We start from the raw sequence: 22,277 nt of genomic DNA, 5'->3' as shown, positions 1-22,277 counted from the left end.
GACAACATCTCCCAACCTTATTGCTCCCTCTGTTCTTTCTGGCACACACAAGCTGTGTCTTTCCTTGCAACACCCGAGCGACTGCTGTTGGCTGCCCAGTGGTGTCATGGGGCGAACATCTAGCATCCAGTTTGTTTGCTTTCACTGTTCATGCTAACCCAATTTTACATAAGTTCTTTTGATAAAGTACCTGGAAGTTTCTATCATCTTTGGCACCAAAGCATTCAGAGTGACACTGTGCAACCCCCTCGGACCAGTTACAAATCTGTAGAAAAGGCTGGCTCTTTTCTGGTTCTGCTCCTTGCCTGAAAGCATGACATTTTTGATTAAAGGAATGGGTAGCTATCTTATTTTTGTTTAATGAAAACATTTTTACCATTTCATAAAGAATTGGGCTTGCTTGGGCCAGCACTAACTCTTGGATGTGCTGGAGGCAGGTCCTGCTAGCACAGCAGCGTGAGCAAAAGTTCAGCAGCTGCACTGAATACCAACCTTATAGGTTATTGTGTTCACTTTTATGTCCCTACCAGCTTGGTGCCCTGTCCCTCATTAAAAAGCATGTTAGGGGAAAAGCTGGCTTAGAACCATATCCTTAACATGGTAGCTTTGCACAGGTAAGGGTTAGTTTGATGTCTGTGTGGGTGCAGATATTGCAAAACGAATCTTCACTGCAGTTTTTCACTGCAGCTGAAATGTGATACCACTCTGAAGCTGTGCTCCCCAGGAAACATCTAATCCATCATTTGCAGTAAATTATTGGTGCGTGTTTGGGCTGGTCTCCTAAGAAAGGCAAGCAAATGCCAAGCAAAGGAAGTCTGTGGCAAAGAAGCACTGTTATGAAAGATGGCAAAACAGGAAATACGTGCCAAAGGCACTATTAGCCAACGCTTCACAATGGCATGAGAACCAAGTTTTTGTTCTCTGGTGCTAGGAGAAGTTAAGCCACTGGTTCAGTGCAAATGCATGCTGAATCAGACCATCTGATATTCCTCTAGAGGGTTTTTCTTTTAAATGATTAAAAATGAAGAGTGGGAGCTTCATTATGCATGTTGTGGTTAAAATCATTTTGGGGAGACACTGGAAACTGGCAACTGCACTAAGTGGGACAGAAAAAAAGCATTACCACTACAGAGAAGACAACTTGCAGCACTGACTGGAGGTAAGCATATTTGGAACACATTGGTGATCTGTCACATGGACTGTTAAGCTTGCTAACCCACTTGAATGATAAATGTAAAACCATGTGGCCAATGTTGCATTTTATATATAGAAATGTAGAAGCAGCAGTAGCAGCAACAGCAGCAGCACCATCAGCAGCAAAATAGTAGTATCCTACTCATGGCTAGTGAAGGCTCAATGTGATTTACTACCATGTAAGTGGGTTAAATGTTAAAAACAAACCAAGCCAACAAACCAAGGGGGTGTTCTTAATTGTTGCTGAGAGGCAGGCAGTTGTGTGCTGCAGTTCTTATTTCAACAAGATACTGGCAATCATGTTCTTCATTGTCTCCAGTTTTAACTATTAATCCTGCAAAGGAAGATAACATTATTAGGTTATCTTTTAGTGGCCACAGAATTGGCAAGTGAATATTCAGTTCCTGTTACAGAGAAAATGTGACATATTAAATTATGAGGCAGTGGCTTTAATTTGGTTAGACATAAGTGCTGAAGTTTGCTTTATCTTACAGTAGAACTAGCTCACCCTAATGTCATGCTTTAGAAGCATGGCTTCATTAAGGTTGCTTCTGCTGCTACTTTGATCTACTCCTGTTCTGAAAAGGCTATTAAGACATGGCCAGAAACTACAAACACAATGCATAAGTATAGACAGCCATCAACCAATGGGTAACGTACTACAGTGACAGATAGCATTTCATAAATTAGTGGTCTGAACTAATGCAGAAACTAAACTAAACCAAACCAGAAACCACTTCTAATGTAATGTTTGGGCATTCCAATTGATTTCCAGAGGGGACACTGAAAAAAGCATGTGAGGGGAAAAGCTGCATTGTTCCCATCTCCCGAACATGGTAACTTTGCACACGTAAGGGTTATTTTGGTCTGTGTATGGGTGGGCAGGCATTCCAATGCTTGATCTCACACTTGGAGTCTGAAAAAGCAGGGAAAAATAACATGGGAACAGAAGATTGGACTTACCATGCATTATCTTACTCTTTTGGTAGGAAAGAGGATAGTATGGGTCTTCTAATCGACTCCATGAAATGCTGGAGGTAGGTCTAATAAAGCTTTTGCCTTTTCAGAGTGGAAAAATTCCATTTCCTCATCTGAGATGTGATATAGTTTGTAAATCTTTGAAAAAATGCAGTTGTGGTGCTGTGACTACTTGCAAAAGAATAGAACAACAGCAACAACATTAATAAAAACTCTAGGTATAAAAGAGACTCAATGCCAATACTCCCTCTGACTAGATATCAAGCCCTGGAAGGTCAGAAACAGAGTAATGTAGGAAGGTTAAAAATTAAACATTTGCTTGCTAGCTTGATGATTAAGAAATAGTTACATAAAGAGAAAACTAAATGTACTGTTGTAGCTAAAAGTAAAAAAAGGAACATGGGGACAGTGCTAATTCTGAAATTTTGAGATGGGACACTGTCATTTTGAGCAAATGGGAATAGTCTAGATTATCATAGGAGCATTAACTAAACAGATATCAAGACAAAACATTTCAAAGTATTACATTATATAGGGTATTAAAGGGAATGCAAGATAATGCTAGCAGAAAGGTAAAATAGGTGATATATTTATGTCTTGCCTTTTCCTCCTGTTGTTAAACATTGTCATTAATCACCATGGTACCAACTCTTCTTCTTTGGGTTCATAGAAATGTCTTTTAAATACTGCTCTTCCACTGCTTTTTCTTACAGTGATTGTGTTTTTCAGTTCATTAAGATGGACAGAAACTGAGTACAAGAGGGGACTACAGGGATTCATCAAAAGCAGGTCCTGGCTAATGTGTCCTTGACTATGAAAGCAAACTACCATTAAAATGAAACAAGAATGCTCCTGTCCCAGAAGGGTCCAGCTGCTGCAATTTGAAACCACTTGCTCCCAAATGCTACCTCTGGTGGCTACCATCTTGTACTGTCAGGTGAAGGTGAACATGGAAACCTAGCTTCTCTGCAAAGGCGGCGGAAGTGCCATTCCACACATGGAGTGGATACAGATTGATGTGCAAGGATCACACATTTTCTTATCCACTGACTCATGATGCACATGGAATACTTTCCAGCAGTAAACAGTAGAAATGAGTATACTTCAGTATGCCATAAATTTGCCCTGCCAATATTGAGCACCATTATTGTGTGGCAGTGTAATTGCCTTTCCGTGCTTCGTTTACTTTGTCATGGCGGGAACTAGCAGATGGACCTCAGTAGAGAATGAGAGTTGTTGGGGTTCAGCATTTCCTCAGCTAGCTTCCAGAGTTCCTGCAGCATCAATCCCCATTTGTGATATTGAGTGAAAGACATTACTATCGGAGAATGAAGGAGTGAGATCACTCAGCAGCTCGCACAATAGCAGCCTTGAAGCCTGCAGGAGTTTGTTTTGCTTATAATGGCACTCTGAAATGATTGATGTCCCTCAGCTTGTTAGCAGCATTGTTCCCATCAGGTAAGCTCACACTGGGGAATGCCACTAGCTGAAATAGTGCATCCTGTAAACAGAATTCTGTTTTACTACGCCTCAGATCTGGTTGTCCATAGAAGGAACAGCAGGAAACCTTTGAAGAGCACAGTTGGTTACACTTTTATCTTCACATGTGGAAAGAAGGGGTCCACAGGGGAAGCTGTTCATTTGGTGCATAGAGGACAAGAATGGTGGGTGAGCAGTGAGGGAACATCACCAAGAAAAAAAGAGTAATTTCCCAGATTTTTGTGTCAAAGATGCCAAAGCTAGACTGTTTTCATGCTCAACTAAAGGAGAAATGGCCTTGCCTAAAGAAAACACCATCTCTTGTGTGTCAGTTATCACTGGCATCCTTTACTTGATGCATCTGGGAAGTAGGCCACCTACATACTCTTGCACAAGTAATGTTAGTTCACAGAAGATGGCTTTTTAAGCTATTTGAAAGCTATTTTAAAGGTCCATTAAGCTCAGATCTCTCTAACAAAACCCCTTCATTCCAATTTATAGAATTGCCAAATATATTCTATAGTTTTGGATTACATTAAAGAGCTATCAGGCACAGCCTTATCATGTATTCCCAACAAAAGAAAAAACAAAGAGGCCCCCTGTGGTTTGTTTCAACTACAGCCCAGTTCCATGCTGAGCAAATGGTACACTACACTTTTGTTTGCATTTAAAAATGACGACCTAATTAAAAGATCAGCTGGGTTCTCTATGCTGGCAGAGAATAAACCTTGTTACTAAATGAAGGCTATTTGGGTGCTCTTCAATAGAATTCAGTGGAACAGCACATGCTGTTTTACAAAGAGTGGGCTTAGTTTTAATGCATGGTATCTTCATTTATGTACAAAAGCTAAGGCCGATCTAATTAAAACCTTTAAAAGCTGCTTCATTCTGAGTAGACAGTGCTCAGCTAAGGGTCTTTTGTTTTCACCCAAGGCAGTTGCATGCAGTAAAACAGTACAGTTGAAAGATTAAAAAAAAACCTTACTATTCTCTCAGCATTATCACCTAAAAGGGATTTGTGGGGAGTGTGTACTATACAGTAGTACTTTGCTCCATATCATACAATGCTTGAAACAACATACCCCAAGCAACCATAGGATGCCTTATCTATTTGTGGAAAAGAAAACCAAGTGATTTGGAAATTAAGATTTACAAGGCCAGGTAACTTGAAGTTAGGAATTCAGGTCTAGAATATACCATTCGCATAGGGTCATTCTGAAATAAACTCAGCATATGCATATTTTCAGTAACACTGTAAGAGAGCAGTATTGAATTTAAGCCTGTGAAATTTCAGGCAGTGCTGGACTAGGACCTGGGACATCTGGGTTTTCATCTTCACCTGGCCATGAAGTTCACCAGGTAACTTTGGGCCAGTCACTGACTTAGCCTAACCTCCTTCATGGGGTTGTTCTATGGATAACATGAAGAGAACCTTGTAAGCCACCTTGAAAGAGGGAAAAAGGAGCACATAATGTAACCACAGACATCCTTAAAATAGCATTTTTTACATGTCATGAAAGCTTTTGTTTATATGTAGAGTATGTGTGTGAAACAAGCTTTAAACTGAACTCAAAGGGTATGGTGTAAACTGGTGACCTGCAAAAGCAGGAGGTTGCAGCTGCTGGCCTTCTTGGCCCCTTCCAACTCTTACTATTCTATGATTCAGAGCTCTGACTAGTTCAAACTGCCTCAAACTCAGACATGATACTTGCTCTAGATCAGGGGTCTCAAACTCACAGCCCACGGGCCAATTGCCAGGATGAGTAGGGCACGGGGGAGGGGCCCTGCGGCCTTCAAAGCACCAGCGGCGCCCAGGCCGGCCTCCGGATGAGTGGCCCACCACCACTGCGGTGGTGGAATACTTGATGCGGCCCAGCCTCACCCGGACTCTACTTCCAATGGCCCCCAGGTAAGTTGAGTTTGAGACCCCTGCTCTAGATGCTTTCAGATTCCTAGTGGTTGTTCTTTGACCATTAGACCATGCTGTGCACAGCACTGATCTGGAAAATCATTTCATTCCTACTAATTCTCTCTCTCTCTCTCTCTCTACAGATTAACACACAGTAACATTACCACAGAAGTGTCCTTATAAGGGATGATGAGTCAAATAAATGCACAATGGAGTTTGGGATTGTGTTTATCCTGCACTGCCATCCTCACATGCCATAATACTTCTTTTCCCCCCTAACAAGTTCAGATGAAAAACTGCTAAAGTTAGCATTTTGGAGCCTACAGCATAGAGCTCAATTAATGGTTGCATATGTAGACTTTCTCGTGATAGTGTCAGCTTCTCTGTACAAGTAATTTATACCTTTTAAGTAGCATAAAATGGATGAGATGGAAACAATTATTTTCATGAGGTATTATAGGTTTATTTCTTGAAGCCATATACTTTTATTAAGCATTAGAAAGTCACATACAAAACTGAACTCCGGCTCTGTATATTAACAAAACATGAACTCTCATTCCAAAAGGAGACACTGTGCTTAATTTTTTTCTATTAAGATACAATCCATGCCCAATAAATTCTACATAGTTGAAAACTAAAAGTAATATATGTAACAGCCACAGAGATTGTGTCTTTGGGAAACTCTCTTTTAAAAAACAATTTCCATAATGAAATGTAAAGTACACTAACTTGAAAAAGGGTAAACAATCATTCCACAAAATGTTACTTAAATTCATTCAAAACCTTTATAAAGAGATGTGGAAAAATACCTAAAATAGTTTATTCTTTTATAAAATTTCAGTAATAAAATATTGCTTGCAATAAATAAGAAATTACATTTCACAAATACTGGTTTCTCCACCATTTCTTGATCTCTTAAAATGAAATTTCTCTTGTTAATCTCTTAAGTTATTCAAAGGCAGTTAGAAGTCTCTTTGTTAAGTCACACTGCAGTATTTATCAGTGACTGGATGGGACACTGCCAGTTACAGGAAACATTTTTGTGACTTCCAAGACCCACACAGAACACATTTTTTCAATCTTTGGGAAAAAAAGAACACTGTTTATAACTTCCTTTGCACCTTGTAATACATACAAGTTTAGAATTTTCCACAATACTGCTTGAGTGTGCGGCTGTATGAGATAGATTAATGAAGCTAGGAAATGCAAGCTTTGCTTCAACTATATGGAAATATTGGATTTCATTGCTGCCCTTCCCATCTGTAGACAAGGCAATTTTGAACAATTCTTTAGCAGCTGCTCAATCGCAATGTGGCGGACATTAAGTTGTGAAGCTAAGGAGTCTTTTTCTTGTACTTGCTTAGCCAGCTCTTCAAATACATCTGAAAGAAGGTTTGACATCAAGTTACTCTACAACTTCAGAAATATATGCCGTAAGAGTTTGCAAGGCTGTAATTTCATTTATGAGGTATTAAAAAGAAAATGACAATTATGAACTTCTGTATCAAGTATGCTTGTATCCTAGCTGCTCCGGAAAGCGATATGGCTACCTTACAAATATGGGTGTGGTTAGATGTGAAAACAGCCAAGTGTTAAAACACATCCCACCTTGGACTTGCTTGAGTAGTTTCCCATTTAGCTGCTCCACCTCCTCAAGGGTCATCATACTCACTGAAATATGAAGAAAATGCATAACAGTCAGACAGTATAAATATGGGAGTAAGGAAGAAAAGGAGAGACACCCAACAAATAGATTAAAAACCTATATAATATTTATTTCATTTATATACCGCCCAAGAGCTGATGCTTTCTGGGTGGTTAACAAAAGTTAAAAACTTTCACGAGGGTGAAACAACTATGTAAAAGCTCACTGAAGCTAGCTTCCCCTTTTATTACAATAATAAAAATACTGAAAAATATTAACAAATTCCTTATAAAGGCTTTATTGCCAAAAGAACATTGAAAGTCAAATGTCCAGAGTGAAAAACAATGTAAGGTCTACGATACGCCACACAGCTGCCTTTCAATGCATCATTTCCATTTGTAGTGTAAAGTAACACCATACTCTACTCTTTCCTCTGGTCATAATTATAAGTTGAACTTATTTAACCAAAGCTGCATGCTCATTCATTATTAGTGTTCCCTTATACCTGCCCCAAACTTTTAAATTCTTATTAGCTGGTCTAGGATTGCTATAATAAATGCAATGAAGTGTTCTAAAAGTAACACACACATAGTGACCAGATGGTCTAGTGAACCGAGACAAAAGATCACTGTGTTCAATGAAATTTAATCCCTAGTAAGTGCATTTAGGACTGCTGCCACCTAGAATCACACTTTGCCAAAATGAAGGATAATACAGATTAGTTCCACCAACTGAAAATAAAATCATTACATTTATTGTTTCTACATTAGTGTAAGCTCAGAAAAAATTGACTGGGTTTGTGCATCACCACAACTTAACTAGTATTTGCAAGCTAGTTAAAAAGACTATCCTTTTTCAAGGGGCACTTGATGATTAACTATGGATCTTCTAGATCTATGCTGACACATTTTAATGAAATGCCCCAACTGGACATTTGTTTTTCTCATTTTCAATAACTTTCAGATATGTTTAATTACTGAAACCTATTTCTATATGCTATAAAAGTACAATGCAAACAAGTATAGCTAAAAATAATCCAGAGATTATATACCAGTCTCACCATTACATCTACTTACATTGTTCCCTGCTGTACTGGGGATGTCTTCTGTGAACGCAAGTATCTGAATCTTTTTTATTTTTTCCCATCTCTGATGACTGGTTATGACTAGACCACAATGAATTACTACAACAAAAAGTAGTGTCTCTTTGTTGCAACATATCAAATCTAAAATCACTTGATTCTCTCGATTCTATAATACTTTGTGAACAGTTTGAAATACTCCCAGAGTTTCCATCTATCCATTTTTCAGAATATTTAGGGACCTGGGAATCAAATTGTGGAAGAAGTTTTCTGTCTCTCTGATGTCCAAAACTAAAAAGTCGATGCTGTGTTTGTTTTGCACCTTCAGAATCCAAATCCAAATCTTTGTTTTGGGCATACTGTATAATCCAGTTAATTTTTTTGCTCAAGATATTTTTTACTTCTGCATATGTACTCTTGGAGAGTTTTGACCGCGGACAACTCTGGTTTGCTATTAAGTGGAATTTTTCAAAGCAGTCCCTGTGTCCTCTCAATGACCTTGTATGTAGAAGATCAGACTTTGGTATCCCTAAGAGAGAAAAAATAGTATAGTTTACTTATTGAAAAAATAATGCTAAACTGACTACAAATATTTAAAAATCATATCTCAAGCATAGAAAACTAGGTGTTTCTTTTAAAGAAATATACAAAATATCTGAAGTGTTTTTTAAAATCAAGAAACATTAGTTACTGATGTACTATTGACCTTCAAAACTGTTTGAGAAAGGTTGCATTAAAATGTAGCAATTTACCAACACAAACTTGCTAAGCTTTGTCAACAACATCCTTTTATTAGTAAACTTCTAGGCCATACTGAAAAATATGAAAAGTGTTAATTCTGTGGTGTAGTTTTGCCAAGCTAACTGCAGTAGTATTTTTCTGGGAGAGATAAAAAGCTAATTGGTTCATGGATGGTCAATGAACTGACCAGGTAAGCAGTTATAACTATTCAGCCATCATTTTTCAGGTATCTCTGAACTGGCCAAGACAAAGAGTGCTCTCAGTAAAAAAAACAAACACAAAAATATTAACAGCTGCTACAGTTAGATGCTTTTTCTTCATTCTTCACAAAAGTAGGAACAACAATATGAAATGTAATCCAAATGTGGCTATGTAGGATATGGAACTCAGTCAAACTAGATTCTTGAGAAGCATTCTAAGTCTGCCTGAATGGGTAAAGAATACCGCTTTAAGATTAAAAGTTGGAATTTCTTCTATAGAGTTTAGCCTGGATGTATGCATTTAATTTTAGGGTACATTTAATTTACCCCTAAGATTATGGCCCTCAAACTATCTAGAACTGATGTTGACAGAAAATTATACCTGTCTGTGGATGAAGTAAAACAATAAAGCCAAACTGGAGTATAACTAATCCAGTTAAATGGTATGATTTCATACAGCTAAGATGACAGAACAAAAATAGAATATTTGCAGGTAGCAAAGTCAGAGGCAAACTGTGTACATTAACCACTAAAGAGGGAGTGGAGTTGATATCACAGTATCCATTGCCAAACTATCTTCAGGTTTTATCTATAGTTAAATACAGGAAACCATTTATAGCTGTTAATTTTAATTGTTGTCCATTAGCAGTCATGAAAAGATGATTTTAAAACCTTCCTCTTGAATCAACAGTGTGTTCTTATCAGAACTTGTTGAAACAGTAGATCATGTTTTACTGGAATGTGGCTTTCAGAATATTAGGACCCACTTTATAAACCCATTACTTATTTTGCTGCCTTTTTCACATGTTGGCTAGCATAAATAAAACTGAAATACAAATAAATAATTTGTAATAAAACTGAACAGCAAAGTATTTCATGGCTGTTGAAATGAGATTATAAATAGTTAAGGGCTGTCAGTAAATGTTATTGGATGATAAATGGTAGGAACACTAACTTTTTATGTTATGGTAAGGTATACTTTTATTACTTTTTGTGAGCACTTGTGTCCCATTTTGGCATTTTATTCTTATCCTTTATTTCATAATATTACTGTATTGTTTTTCCAATTGTTTAACAATGTTTTAATAAAGGTTTCATAATAATACCATAAATTATATTGAACACCTTCACTGATTGGTATATGCTGCTTTTAAATAGCAACACTGCAAAAACAGTGTTAAGTATTAATTTTGTAGATGATGAAAAATTAACCATGAGAGGCCAACTCCAGGCTGCAAGAGTGAGACACTGAAAAATAAACCACTCTAATATGATTCAGAAAATAAAAATGATAGTTTAATTTTACCTAAAGAAAGCTTTTAAGTCTGTACTAAGTCCCTGAAATTTTCCATTCTCTATCAGCACAACCTTGGCATCTAAGAACTGCCTCAGAATAAGAGCCTGAATGACTAAAAAGAAGCTGATCTTATCAGTAATGGGAGTCTTCCTGTGACAGAAGCCTTCTATTATAATGACCAACAGTACTGCCTGGATTCAGCTTTTGTCAGACACTGAATAAGTCTCCAAATAATGTAGTTCACTTTCCAACAAATATCCCATATAAACCAAACTGAGACTGTTAAGCTCTATTAAGACTAGGGCCTTCAGGAGCTTACAGTGGACTATCCACAATATTTCCAAATGTAGTTTTTAATGAAGGAAGGATATTTTCTAAATAACTATTATGTATGTATATTGCAATGTACAGGGGCAGCCAAAAATTGGTTATCAATGCCTCATAAAGAGAGGGAGCGGTTCCTGCCCCGTTAAGAGAGGCATTGGTGAGACCACTCCTTAAAAGGCTGAGCCTGGATCCAGGGGTATTTGAGAACAACTGACCCATCACTAATCTTCCTTTTTCAGAATGTGTTATTTTAGCAGTGTGAGTCACATAGGGATGCCATAAATGGAGCAGGTGGCATATAACTATTTTAAATAAATAAATTGGGGAGATTCTGTAGTTAAAACAGCTGGATGAAATCCATTTTTAGTTAGTACAGAGATGTGAGCAGTAAGTGATCAGAGGCACTCTGATATTAAGCAATATCAAAGTATGGTTCCCTATGCAAATAAAGGTTAAATCTTTCTGAACTTTTTCAACTAGAGAGTCCTTAATTGAATGGCAAAGTGGTTAGCTTGTTCCATTACCTCACAGCAGACTTAATTATTTCTTCATTGCTTCTTCTCTGGAAGCTAAGAAATCTAGTCCATAGAAAAGGCTAATTTTAACTTAACCGTCTAGATTAATAGACTTGTATGCCTCTGAAGCCTAATGCAAGTTCAGGACAGACCTTCTTCTGTCAACTCCCCTCAAAACTTTTAAAGAGAACAATTTAATACTTATATCTTCATTTCTATACTCAGTTAGGATATTGGATAACAAGCATCCTTTATTCTGGAACAGGGAATCAGCAATATCTCAGATGTCGCTGAACTACAAATCCCATTGGTACCACCCAACATGGCCAATTGTGAGCGATTACTGGGCCTGTATTCCAGTAGCACCTGGAAGACCACTGAGTCCCTCATCCCTGCCTTATTCTCAAATAGCAGGCATGAACTGGACCCTTGCACAATTATACAAATTAATACAATATAATCCAACATAAGATAGCCTTAAAAACCATTAAGTGAACTGAATCTTTTGTTTCCATCTTATCTGACAAAGTTTGAACAGTGCAATTGCTCAATTACAGCAATAATGTAATGACACTTTTGATACCAGTTTCCAATTTTTTAAAATGTCATTCAGAATTTTTAATTATATTTCTATACTTGGAACATGCTGCCTTCAATCCTATCCTGAGGAAAGAAAGAAAAGCCATGCAAACTCTATGAAGAACTGAAAGTTCTACAAATTTGTGGCCATCACTAAACATTGCGGTAGTAGATTTCATAGTTTTCTGTCCTGAACCTCTCAATGATCTTCTTCATAGTTCTATTTTTAAATATTCTTTACCATACAGAAACCAATCGAAAAACCATATAATAAAAACTCAGTACACAAAATAAAGTCTAAAAACAGAAATCACCTTTAGTGTACCCCTCCACCAGAACCATGGCTGTCTAGACTTTTTTCCTCCATTTTTCCACTCCTGAGAACTCCCCTTCCATCCAAAATTACAATACAGCCTACATATTCAATAAAAATACCCCATATATTTTTTAAAATCATTCTTCTTTAACCAATCCTATTTTCACCCTTATTTCACATATCAACTTCTCATTAACTACTATATTCCAAACTTCTTTATACCATTCAATTAACTGGAGATCCCTTTCCCCTTCCAATTCTTTGCTATTAACAGTTTTGTTGTGGTTACCAAATTTATAATTAATCATTTGATATTCCATTTCTTCTCACTGAAAAATAGTAACAGTGTTATTTCAGGGTCCACTTCAATTTTTACATTCAATATCTTACTGATCTCCTTAAAATCATTATCCATTTTTAAAGTGTTCACATTCCCTGCTTCATGGTTCTATTACTAAAGGAGAGAGGGAAATGTCTCTGTGGTCATTTTCCCACACCATACAACCTTTTGTACACCTCTATCATATCTCTCCTGTTTCTTTCCTCCCATAGGCTAAGCAGTGCCAGACACTGTAACCTTTCCATATATAAGAATTGCCAAAAGGTACTCAATTGCTATAAAATCTAATATAATGGTTTTTGACAAATCCTTAATATACAAACAAATTGGTCTTATCTGTAAGCTGGATTCCTGTATAGCAAATCCTTGCTTAGAACTTGCATCAGAATTATAGCTACATGTGAAAACTGAGATTATCTTCCTATCAAGCAAAACTCTACAAAACAGCTCTCAGCATGCAGATTCTTCTACAATGTCTATATGGGTTCTCTATATTAAAAAAATGAATACCAAAAGAGACTCTTACACCAACATTGTATCTCTATCTTCCTGACATGCATAAAATACATTTAAAACAGCAAGTACATAAACCTAAAAAAAGTAACTAAAATTACTTTCATATGTGTATTTTAAAGCAGATGCTGATGAATTTGAAACATGTATTTACTCATGCTATTTCTGCAGCCTTTCATAATTGAAGTCCTCATTATATGTAACAGCCAGCATTAGCTTTTGTATTCAGCACATGTTGCTCAATTACACAATAGCTGCTGGCCTTGTTTCTTCTTTATGTGCAAATCTCTTCTCCAAGTTAGGCTAGTAGCTGTGCAAGTTTAAACAAAGAATAGCACACACAGCACTGAGCTGCCAGGACTTGCCAACTAGTTATATCCTTTCTTTATATGGTGACTGTTCCTTATAATCAATCCCACCTGCTATCTAGGTTACAAGGTATTTGATTCAATGTTTGCTTAGAAGCAATTATTCACAGCTGAATGATAATTAAAAACCAAGCCATGTATAAGCTTTTGAACTGTTAGCTAACTGTTAGGCACTTCACAGTTTGTGAAAGTTTTAGCTTCATCTTTTTTAAAATAATCAATTTCTAAAGCAACAGGAAAAATCCAAGCAGCTGCTTTTAGAATATATGCTGCAACTGGCATATGTTTGTTAATTGCTAAAAAAATGAACACACCTTGTAATTAACTGATTGAGGAATTCTTACAGCATAGAAGCAGTATGTGATAAACTAATAATGGTCACAATTAGTGTAATTCAAGGAGAATTGCAGAAGAAATATGACTAGCTGTTTAAAATAAAGGTAAAGACCAGAATGCAAGGTAATAATGATAACCTTGTCCTACCCAGTACTTCTAGTTTAAGATTTTCATGTGTGGCCTATCACATTTCACTTAGATATTAGTCCACAGAAATGAAAATAAGAAGTGTCATTATTACATTATCATAATTTTGAAAGCAAAAGGGGGGGGGCTTTCCAACATCAAAGAGATCATCCTAAGTGGTGGTAAATGGCAATTCTGCCCTTCAGAGCCCACCCAAAAGAAAAAAAAAACCAACATTCATCTAATATTGGTTTAGAATAACAGGATACTGAGAAAAGCAAGAAATCTCTTTCAAACCTTTGGAATGGACTAGAAAATAGCAAGGTTTGCTCAATTTTGCGATGAAACTTGTAGATGAACAGAAGCCTTGCTACTTTGATCTGCTCTGAAGTCATTGTAAAATTCTTTGGGAAATTCCCCAAGCCTTCTCCCAAATCTCAAGCAAGTGTGGAAAAATCTCAAACTCTGTGCTGAGTCATACAGAGCTGCAGAGTTCAGCAACAGATCTTGCAACTTTTATATCCTTGCCAAAAGTCAGCACAGCACGGATCAATTCACCACCTCACAGTTGTATAGGGCTTCAGAACTGCTACAAACATTTGCAAAGGACAGAACTGCATCACAATCAAGGTTAATTGTGATCACAAAATTTGGCTGGCTACCAAGGTCAGAAAAAATATGTTGCCCTCTAGGAAGAATAAATTGCATTGCCACTTTAAATAGTTATACCTCAGCTTTCAATGCACTGCTTCTCAAGGCTGCTTGCAATAGACCATAATGACTAATAAAAGGAAATTAGCTCATGGTCAATTGAAACTATGGGCATGTGATATTAAAGCATCAAACCAACTCCCTTTTGTTGCAGCTACTGGTGTACCTGCAGTGAGTCCAAGAGTAAGAACCTGCACCTTCTGCCCCAGTATTTGCATCCTAGGCAGCACCTGAGTCTTCCTCATTTGAACTTCTAGATGCTTAGTTTAGGAAGTTAGATTATCACCATACCCTGAAACTTGAACAAAATAAATCCTTTCCCCCAGTTTCCTAGTAAGCCTGGCAATTAATATAAACTAGTTAGAATGTTGCAACAGTATAATCTTAAAAACAATGGGCTACATCATGGAAAGTATGCTGAAGCAATGAAAGGAGAACTGACAATGCAGTTAATGAGCACTGTTAACCTGTAACACAACATAGAACAGTAGCTTTCAATGACAGGGCAGTATTTTATACTATTGCAGACTACTGGTACTAAGTAGTAACAGATGAATAAAGATATTCTATATCAGTGGTGGGGAACCTATGGCATGTGTGCCACAGCGGGCACACAGAGCCCTCTGTCGGCACGTGAGCCAAGTCGCTCCAGCATCCGAGTATCGGATAACAGTGCACATAGGGGCCATGCGCATGCTCGGAAAGGAGTAGCAGCGCCAGGTGATGACATCATGAGCCATGGCTCATCAGCTGCAACTCATCCGACCTTTCGCGTGGCTGGTCAGTGCACTGCCACACACACACACTCTTGGACTGGCTGCGAGTTGTTTTTTCTAAACTAAAACCTCAGCATTCAGGTTTTATTGCAGTGTTGGCACTTTGTGATAAATAGGTGGGTTTTGGGCTGCAGTTTGGGCACTCAGTCTCTAAAAGGTTCGCCACCACTGTTCTATATAGTTTCAAATACTTTAGTTAAGTTAGAAGAATGTACATTATTGTTATACAGCAACTTTCCAAGCAGTCTGAACGGTGGGACAATAATCTGAAATACTGTATCAACCAGTCTTATAACCTTTGTTTTCTCAGATAAATACTGTGAACTTGTGTTACTCTACTTGGTATTTCTTTATCATGAGTAAGAAACAAAACATTAAAGTCACCTAAAGAAAGAGTAGTGACTTGATGTAATAGCAGGAAATGTTTATCACTGCAGAGTTGTATTCTTTGTTTACTAAGTGTTATTCATATCTTATGAAATACAATTCTTGGCAAAATATATATGCTTTCACTTTTGGAATATACAGTGCTGCACTGAAAGTTTAAACTATTTTTCAGCTTAAATTCTTATTATTTAGACTCATGGCCAGATCTATCAGAATAGTTAAGCTGTATGACAGTTTTATTGCAGCACTGTATACTCCAGAAGACAAGCAGAAGCCTATACATTTGGTCAAAATTGTATTTCATAAGTCATGAATAAGTATTTTATTGCTAGAATTGTAATCCAACCTGAAAAAACTAAGGGCACACAATCTGGAGGATAGGCATGTCAAAGTGTTTCCAAATACACAAGTGTATTTAAAACCTAGTGACAAACCTGAATATTTTCTATTAGCATTTCTTCAAATCCAGATTAGAAGTGACAGAAAGCGCTATATTAACTATTGGGCAACTAACAATTTACAGAAAACTCCTGGTACATGCCTTTTCATATAGTTCTTTCCTCCCTTCTAATAATAGTGATTTTTTTTTAAATCACACCACTGCCCAGTAGGATAGATGATTTTGTGAAAACTCCCTATGCATTTTAAAATACTGGAAAAGCAGTGGTTTAAATTGCACAAGAAACTGTATGGATAAACAAAACTGATGTTTTCCCACAACACATACATATGACAGAGGGGAGGAGATAGTATGTTTCTGCTTGAACCCCTCCTTCACATATTCATTCACATATTCACCACAGTACATGATGCCAACATAACTTTAAAATCAAAAGTAGTTTATGATATTTAACCTAGAGAATGTTCAACAAGCTATCATCTAGCAGTTAACTTGTAGAATCTACAGTAGTTGTTGAAAAAAATTGCAGTTTGCATAACATGTTAAACAGCTAAAGATCTATGTGTACAACCACAACTTCCGGGAAATGCAACACTTTTTTTCCCCACACATGCCACACCTCGACTTTCAGTCTGGTCTCATAATCTCCTGTTGTCTCAATGGTACAATATTATTGTACAATATTAGACTACACTTACCTTCAATGTTTAGTTCAAAACAAATGTGGCAGAATGAGAGTGTCTCCCTTTCTGTTCCTAATTTGCATATACTGCAAACATTATCATCATTCAAGTCAATGTTAACAAACTGCTCTTCGTTCATAGTGTCCCTAAAAGAAAAAATATCCTGTTAACCAATGTATCCTGAAGACCACCACATCCTGGCACCCAAGCAGCATGTGACAAAGAGTCAAATTCAAAAACAACAAGAACAACTTAATTTCTAAGTCTGGATATATGTTTGTAAACTTGGGAAATTTCTATTTTCATTTCCCATTCATTAAGAACTGGACTCTGATCTCCAGTGTCCTGCATTTAGGTAAACATGAAAAAATAATGTAAACCTATGAAGAGTTTTTGCCTCAGTTTGCTACCCATGACCTAAATATTTTCGAGCTCACTAGGGAAGCCTTTAAATTTTATTCTGAGGTTCTCTGACCCTAAAAGAAAACAAAGCACTTCTTTTAAATTTCCTGTATTTTCCTGAAAACAATTAACACCAAGCAATTTGAAAAGCTTTGCAACAATTCAGCTTGGCAGTCAATGGCAGGCAGCTTTTGCATTATTTACCACATATCTAGAAGTAGGCACAGGGCCTGACTTGTAACTTTTACCCATTGTTTTGAAAACACTACTTGGCACCTGTAGTCATTTTCCCCACCAAAACACAAAAAATGGTTGCCAGTTTGTGGGGATTAGGGTCAGTAGTTAGCAGGCTCAACATCCTACAATCACACTTCCCATACAAAACACAAGGTATATAATTAACTTAAGGCACAGTCCTACTGGAGGGAGGCCTGTAACATATTCCAGCCAACTATACTTAAGCAAGCCACAACATTCCCCATGCTAGCTAGGAAATGCCAGGAGTTGTAGGACTTGTTTCTTTCTAACAGGCATAATATTGTGCCTTTAATGTCAGCTGGCTAGAACATCCTGTTTAAAACACGCCTATAAAACAGTTTGGATTACTCAGAAGCAAATAAACTAAATTAAGAGAACAAGTTTCTGCTTATCAGGTTGCAATAATATTGAAACCCATATCATATCTGCAGAAAGACACAACACGTAAAAAATTATTTCTCTCTCATCCTGTTCAAATGGTATTAAGCATCCATTAACCATTTGATTTGCAGTTAACACCTCAACAGATATGAGTGCTGGCTTCCTACAGAAGACCCAAACATTTTTAGGTTGCCAAAGCCTCTTCTCTAACAGAAGGCTACATCACTTCGGTTTGTTTTTTTTTTTTTTAATTGAAAAGGACCCAAACTACGCCCGCACCCCCCACAAAAAAACCGCAATAACCTGGCCAAAGCCACACTGAGTTTATGAGCGTACATCCCTCGGGCCAAAGTCTAATTTTCGACCTACCAGATTTCAAAGATTAATCGTTAAGAGAAAAGTAAAGCCCATTTGTTTGTCTTGGCGCGAACGAGCGACATAAAAAGGATAAGCCTCTATGCCTGCCTTCCCTGGTATCTTAGAAACCAGCTCAACTATAAGGCAAGCACAGCCTCCCATTCCTCAAAAGAAATGGGGCTTGGTATAGGAAAGGAAACTATCGGACACACGCCGAGAGGGGCACGGTCTCTTGCTCAGCCATCCTATTTCGACACCGCGCTCCCACTTACTTGCGCCCAAGTATATCCCAACGACCTGTCACTCACCTGCTCTTCTTTCTTCTCCCTACGCTATTCAGAATCGCACACTAAATCACGTACCAACCCGACAGAAGCAATAGCCTCGAGCAGAATCGGGAATAATTTGGACAGAGAAGACGACGAAGCGAACGGAGATCGTGCACCTACTCCGTTACCGACTTCACAGGCCACCCTCCCGAGACCGCCCCCCCGCTCCCGCAAGCACAGACGACCCTCAGAAGCTGTAGCGCCGCTTTCCTTCACCGCCCCCGCTCCCCCGCGCTAGTCCTCTTCCTCCTCGGAAGTAGCGCGCTCCCCGTTCACGGCCGCCACGCGCGGGAGCCATCAGAGCCCCTCCCGCCACCGCCGCCACTCAGAGAGGTCTCCTCACCCTGTCCGACTTCTCGTTGTACTACTGTTCTCACGAAATGGCTGTCGGAGCCGCTGCCGAAAAGGCGACGAGAATGCCGAGAAGGCGACAGCGGCGCCAGCAAGATGCACCGCAGAAGAGACTCTCGGCTGGCCTCTGGACGCGTGAAATCCCCACCCCCTTTGTGCTTCCGGGCTAAACCATCACTCATTAAGACAGAGGGGTTGTTACTTGAGTCTGAACAATACAGATATTTTCTTCTCCACGTATCTTCCGCACCGCTACTTAGATTTTCCTCTGAAGTACAGTTCGCCTGCTGTCTGCTCAGCTGTCCTTCCAGCTAGATTTCAGGCAGGAAAAAGTTCAACCGTGTCTGTCCGTCCTCCCCTCCCCGTCTAGGAACAGGCAGCACCCGCCGCTGGATAGCTCAGAGATATACAGAAAAGAGTGACGCGCGGTCCCAGTTCATCCTTACGGTAGATTTTTTTTCCCTCCCACTCGTTTCTCCTCGGAAGAGGAAGTGAGACCTTGCCTATGGTGGGCGGCGGGAGAAAACCTGATCAAAAACTTCAGAGTGGAATGCAGAAACAGGTGTTGGATTACTCAGCTGCCCCGTAAGAACACAACAAGAGAAACGGAGGGAGGCGTTCCTACTCTTTCTTAAGCAGGTCTACAAAATGCCACTAACGGCAACTGATACGTAACTGCGAGTTACATTTGCGATGAAAGGAAGATTGAAGAGTTGTATTTTGCTACAACTCTCCTCCCCCAGGTGCTTTCTCTGAGAAATTTTTGACTAAGACTGTGACTCAAAATCGGCATCCGGCATATAAGACATGTCCTCGTTTTGTTCTTCCAGAGCCTACAAGGCAATGAGAATAACAGCCCTGCACAACATTGCACAGTTGTGTGCTGTTTCATTCAGACAGCCTAACTTGCAATAATGGTACAATAACTGGATTACAGTGCAAGGTTGTTGTAAATCACCATTCTAAGTCTGATTCCGCAACCTGCAGTATTGACTACAGATTGCTATATTACAGGGCTATATCACCCAGTTAACTCAAGAACTCCGGACTGCAATTTACGGATACTGGACTGTGTTGACCAGGACGCTTGCACTTTTAACGCACGCTAAAAGCAGAGTTAGAAAAATTAGGAACTGTTGTCTTTCTTTTGCGGGGAGACGCTGGTGCCAGCCGCCGCTACACTGGAGATCTGATATCTCCATTCATATCTATGGGCAGCTCTCATTGCAGCCATGAGAGAGATCTTAAAATGGAATCCCCTGCATTTTCCGCGCCTGCAAAATAAAGGGACTGGTGGTATATTGTGTGCGTAATGGACCAACCACCATTGGGTGGAGCTGTCCCGTAGAGGCGTCGAATTGCGAAAGTTCCCTCCACCCCCGCCGGGAGTTTTCCGTGACGTAGCGCACCGCCGGGCCTTCGAAGGAGCGCCGGCGTTCCTGCAAAAACCCGCTGCTTCAGTTGCCGGCTTAACTCTGTCGCTTTGACCATCTCTCTCGCCCCAGCCTGCTGGAGTGGTTGGCCACAGGGGCGGCTTCAGTGGCACCCTCAAAATACCTCGCGTTACAAAAAGAATATATCGTTATAAAATCCATCTTCCCCCCTACCCCGCCCATTTACTGTAACAGACTTCCATTAGACCGTACTCGGTGAGATCAGGGAAGCCTGCGCTGGGGCACAATGTCATCCCTCCTAGTCGAAAAATTGCGAGTGCTTGCTTTGCAAGCCTTAGCTTTACTATGCGCTTGTTTTCTTTGCTGCTCTAAGATTCCTTGCACACATGTTGGTTTCCGCACGCAGCCTCTGAGACAAGTCTTAAGCATATGGAGCAGGAAGCCGCAAAGAAGGCTTCTTTCTCACATCTAGGCTTCCTGGGCAGTATACCGAATTTTGTACCCATAAACCCACCCTTGTGGCAGTACAGAGGATATACGAGCACATAAAAGGTGGTGTTGATTATCAGGGTAAGCAATTCGTGAGGCTTATAAAAATTAGCAACAACTGCAATAATTGCTCAGTTTGTGGCAGTATTTGTAAAGCTGCTGAAACTTGTTCCAAAGGGAGTACTGTCTAAGAATACATGATTATATGTCAGAAATACTATCAGACACATGGTAAATTTCTGTTATTGTCAAAAACCAGCATTTCAAGCTTTAAAATGTTCGGGCCACTTATGGCATGCTGAGCTGACAGAAACACGTGTTTTCTTTGGTGCACTAAATGGAAAATAAAGACACATTTGGTTCTGTTTACTTAATTAACATTAAAAAGGCACTGCTGCATGTGCAAGCTGAGCAGTAGTCTTTGAAAAGTGTCAGGCAGCATTAGGTTCATTGTCAACACTGGCTTAGTTTCCATTGATGCTCATTAAAACATTTTCGTCAGCCAAGTTGAGAAGAAATAGCAGTTGATGGCCCTGAAATGAATTCAGAAAGTGCCAACCTGCTTTGTTCATCTGCTCCATGTAGTTGGAAATAACGCGACAGGCTGGAGGACCTAATCCTAGTACAGTTCAAAGGCTTGCTGATTTGAACAAAGCACCAGACATGACCTTTAACCCCTCCCACACACACATGCCCCCACCTCCTAAAATATCTTAAAATAGCTTCTATTCTGGAAACTAGATAGTGAGCATTTGTAGATGTTTATAGTTTATCTGATTGTGATGATACAATATTGGAAACAGAACATGGGGTGGGGTGGGAACCTTTGCTGAAGGCGAATCAAAGCAAAAGAGATAGAGATGCTTAATGGCTGGGGGTGGGATAGGAATTTGCCCTGTTCTGCTGCTTTCCTTTTCAGAGCAGATAATTTGCTGTGTGATGATGATAAACAATAGCTTGGAGTTGCTTTTTTAAAAGGACATTCATATTGTTGATTGTCCTTTCAACAATAAAAAGAACATTACATGTAATGGTTAGACTGTTCAACTAGAGCTCAGGATGCAGAAAGAGACTTCTGTAAAATCCTTGGTCACGCAGTTTGCCCCTTGGCCCTCCACACAGGACAAGGAATGTGCATGTGTGTATGCAGCCTATGAAGTGCCCTAGAGAGAAATCCCATCACATCAGGATGCCCCACAACTACTAGAGGGGAATGCGAGAGCTTTCTTTCCTTTGCTTCTTTATTCATAATCTGCGTCCATATTTCACTATGATGTACATTAATTAACTGTATATAATCTTTGATGCGTCATCCAGATTATCCTGGAATCTGAAATTGAGGCACCTTGGCCGGGTGAGCTTGCCTAGGAACAAAGTATTTCAGGTTGCATTAGTTAAAGCTCTTAGGACACTGT

General features: G+C 39.0%; 1 protein-coding gene across 1 annotated transcript; it reads right to left on the bottom strand.

Moving 5' to 3' along the window:
• Positions 1 to 6,001: 6,001 nt before the first annotated feature.
• CUNH21orf91 (chromosome unknown C21orf91 homolog) lies at positions 6,002 to 19,092 on the bottom strand. Its single transcript, XM_044442459.1, has 5 exons — positions 18,972 to 19,092; positions 16,917 to 17,047; positions 8,282 to 8,815; positions 7,169 to 7,231; positions 6,002 to 6,942 (listed from the first exon to the last, which is right to left on the bottom strand). The coding sequence occupies exons 2-5, from the start codon at positions 17,038 to 17,040 to the stop codon at positions 6,782 to 6,784; spliced, it is 882 nt and encodes a 293-aa protein (XP_044298394.1). The 5' UTR covers positions 17,041 to 17,047; positions 18,972 to 19,092; the 3' UTR covers positions 6,002 to 6,781.
• Between the last annotated feature and the right edge of the window lie 3,185 nt (positions 19,093 to 22,277).

Source organism: Varanus komodoensis, unplaced genomic scaffold, assembly GCF_004798865.1.
Source record: "Varanus komodoensis strain SLA01 unplaced genomic scaffold, ASM479886v1 scaffold4, whole genome shotgun sequence".
NCBI lineage: Eukaryota > Metazoa > Chordata > Lepidosauria > Squamata > Varanidae > Varanus > Varanus komodoensis.
Note: the sequence above shows the minus strand (reverse complement) of the source record. Positions and strands in the feature narration are given on the sequence as shown.

Excerpts from the sequence above, each read along its gene's own strand:
- CUNH21orf91 (XM_044442459.1), bottom strand. The coding sequence starts at position 17,040 with ATGAACGAAGAGCAGTTTGTTAACATTGACTTGAATGATGATAATGTT. Across the intron at positions 8,816-16,916 it reads TTTTGAACTAAACATTGAAG|GGATACCAAAGTCTGATCTT; the intron begins GTAAGTGTAGTC and ends TTTCTCTCTTAG. Across the intron at positions 6,943-7,168 it reads ACTACTCAAGCAAGTCCAAG|ATGTATTTGAAGAGCTGGCT; the intron begins GTGGGATGTGTT and ends ACCTTCTTTCAG.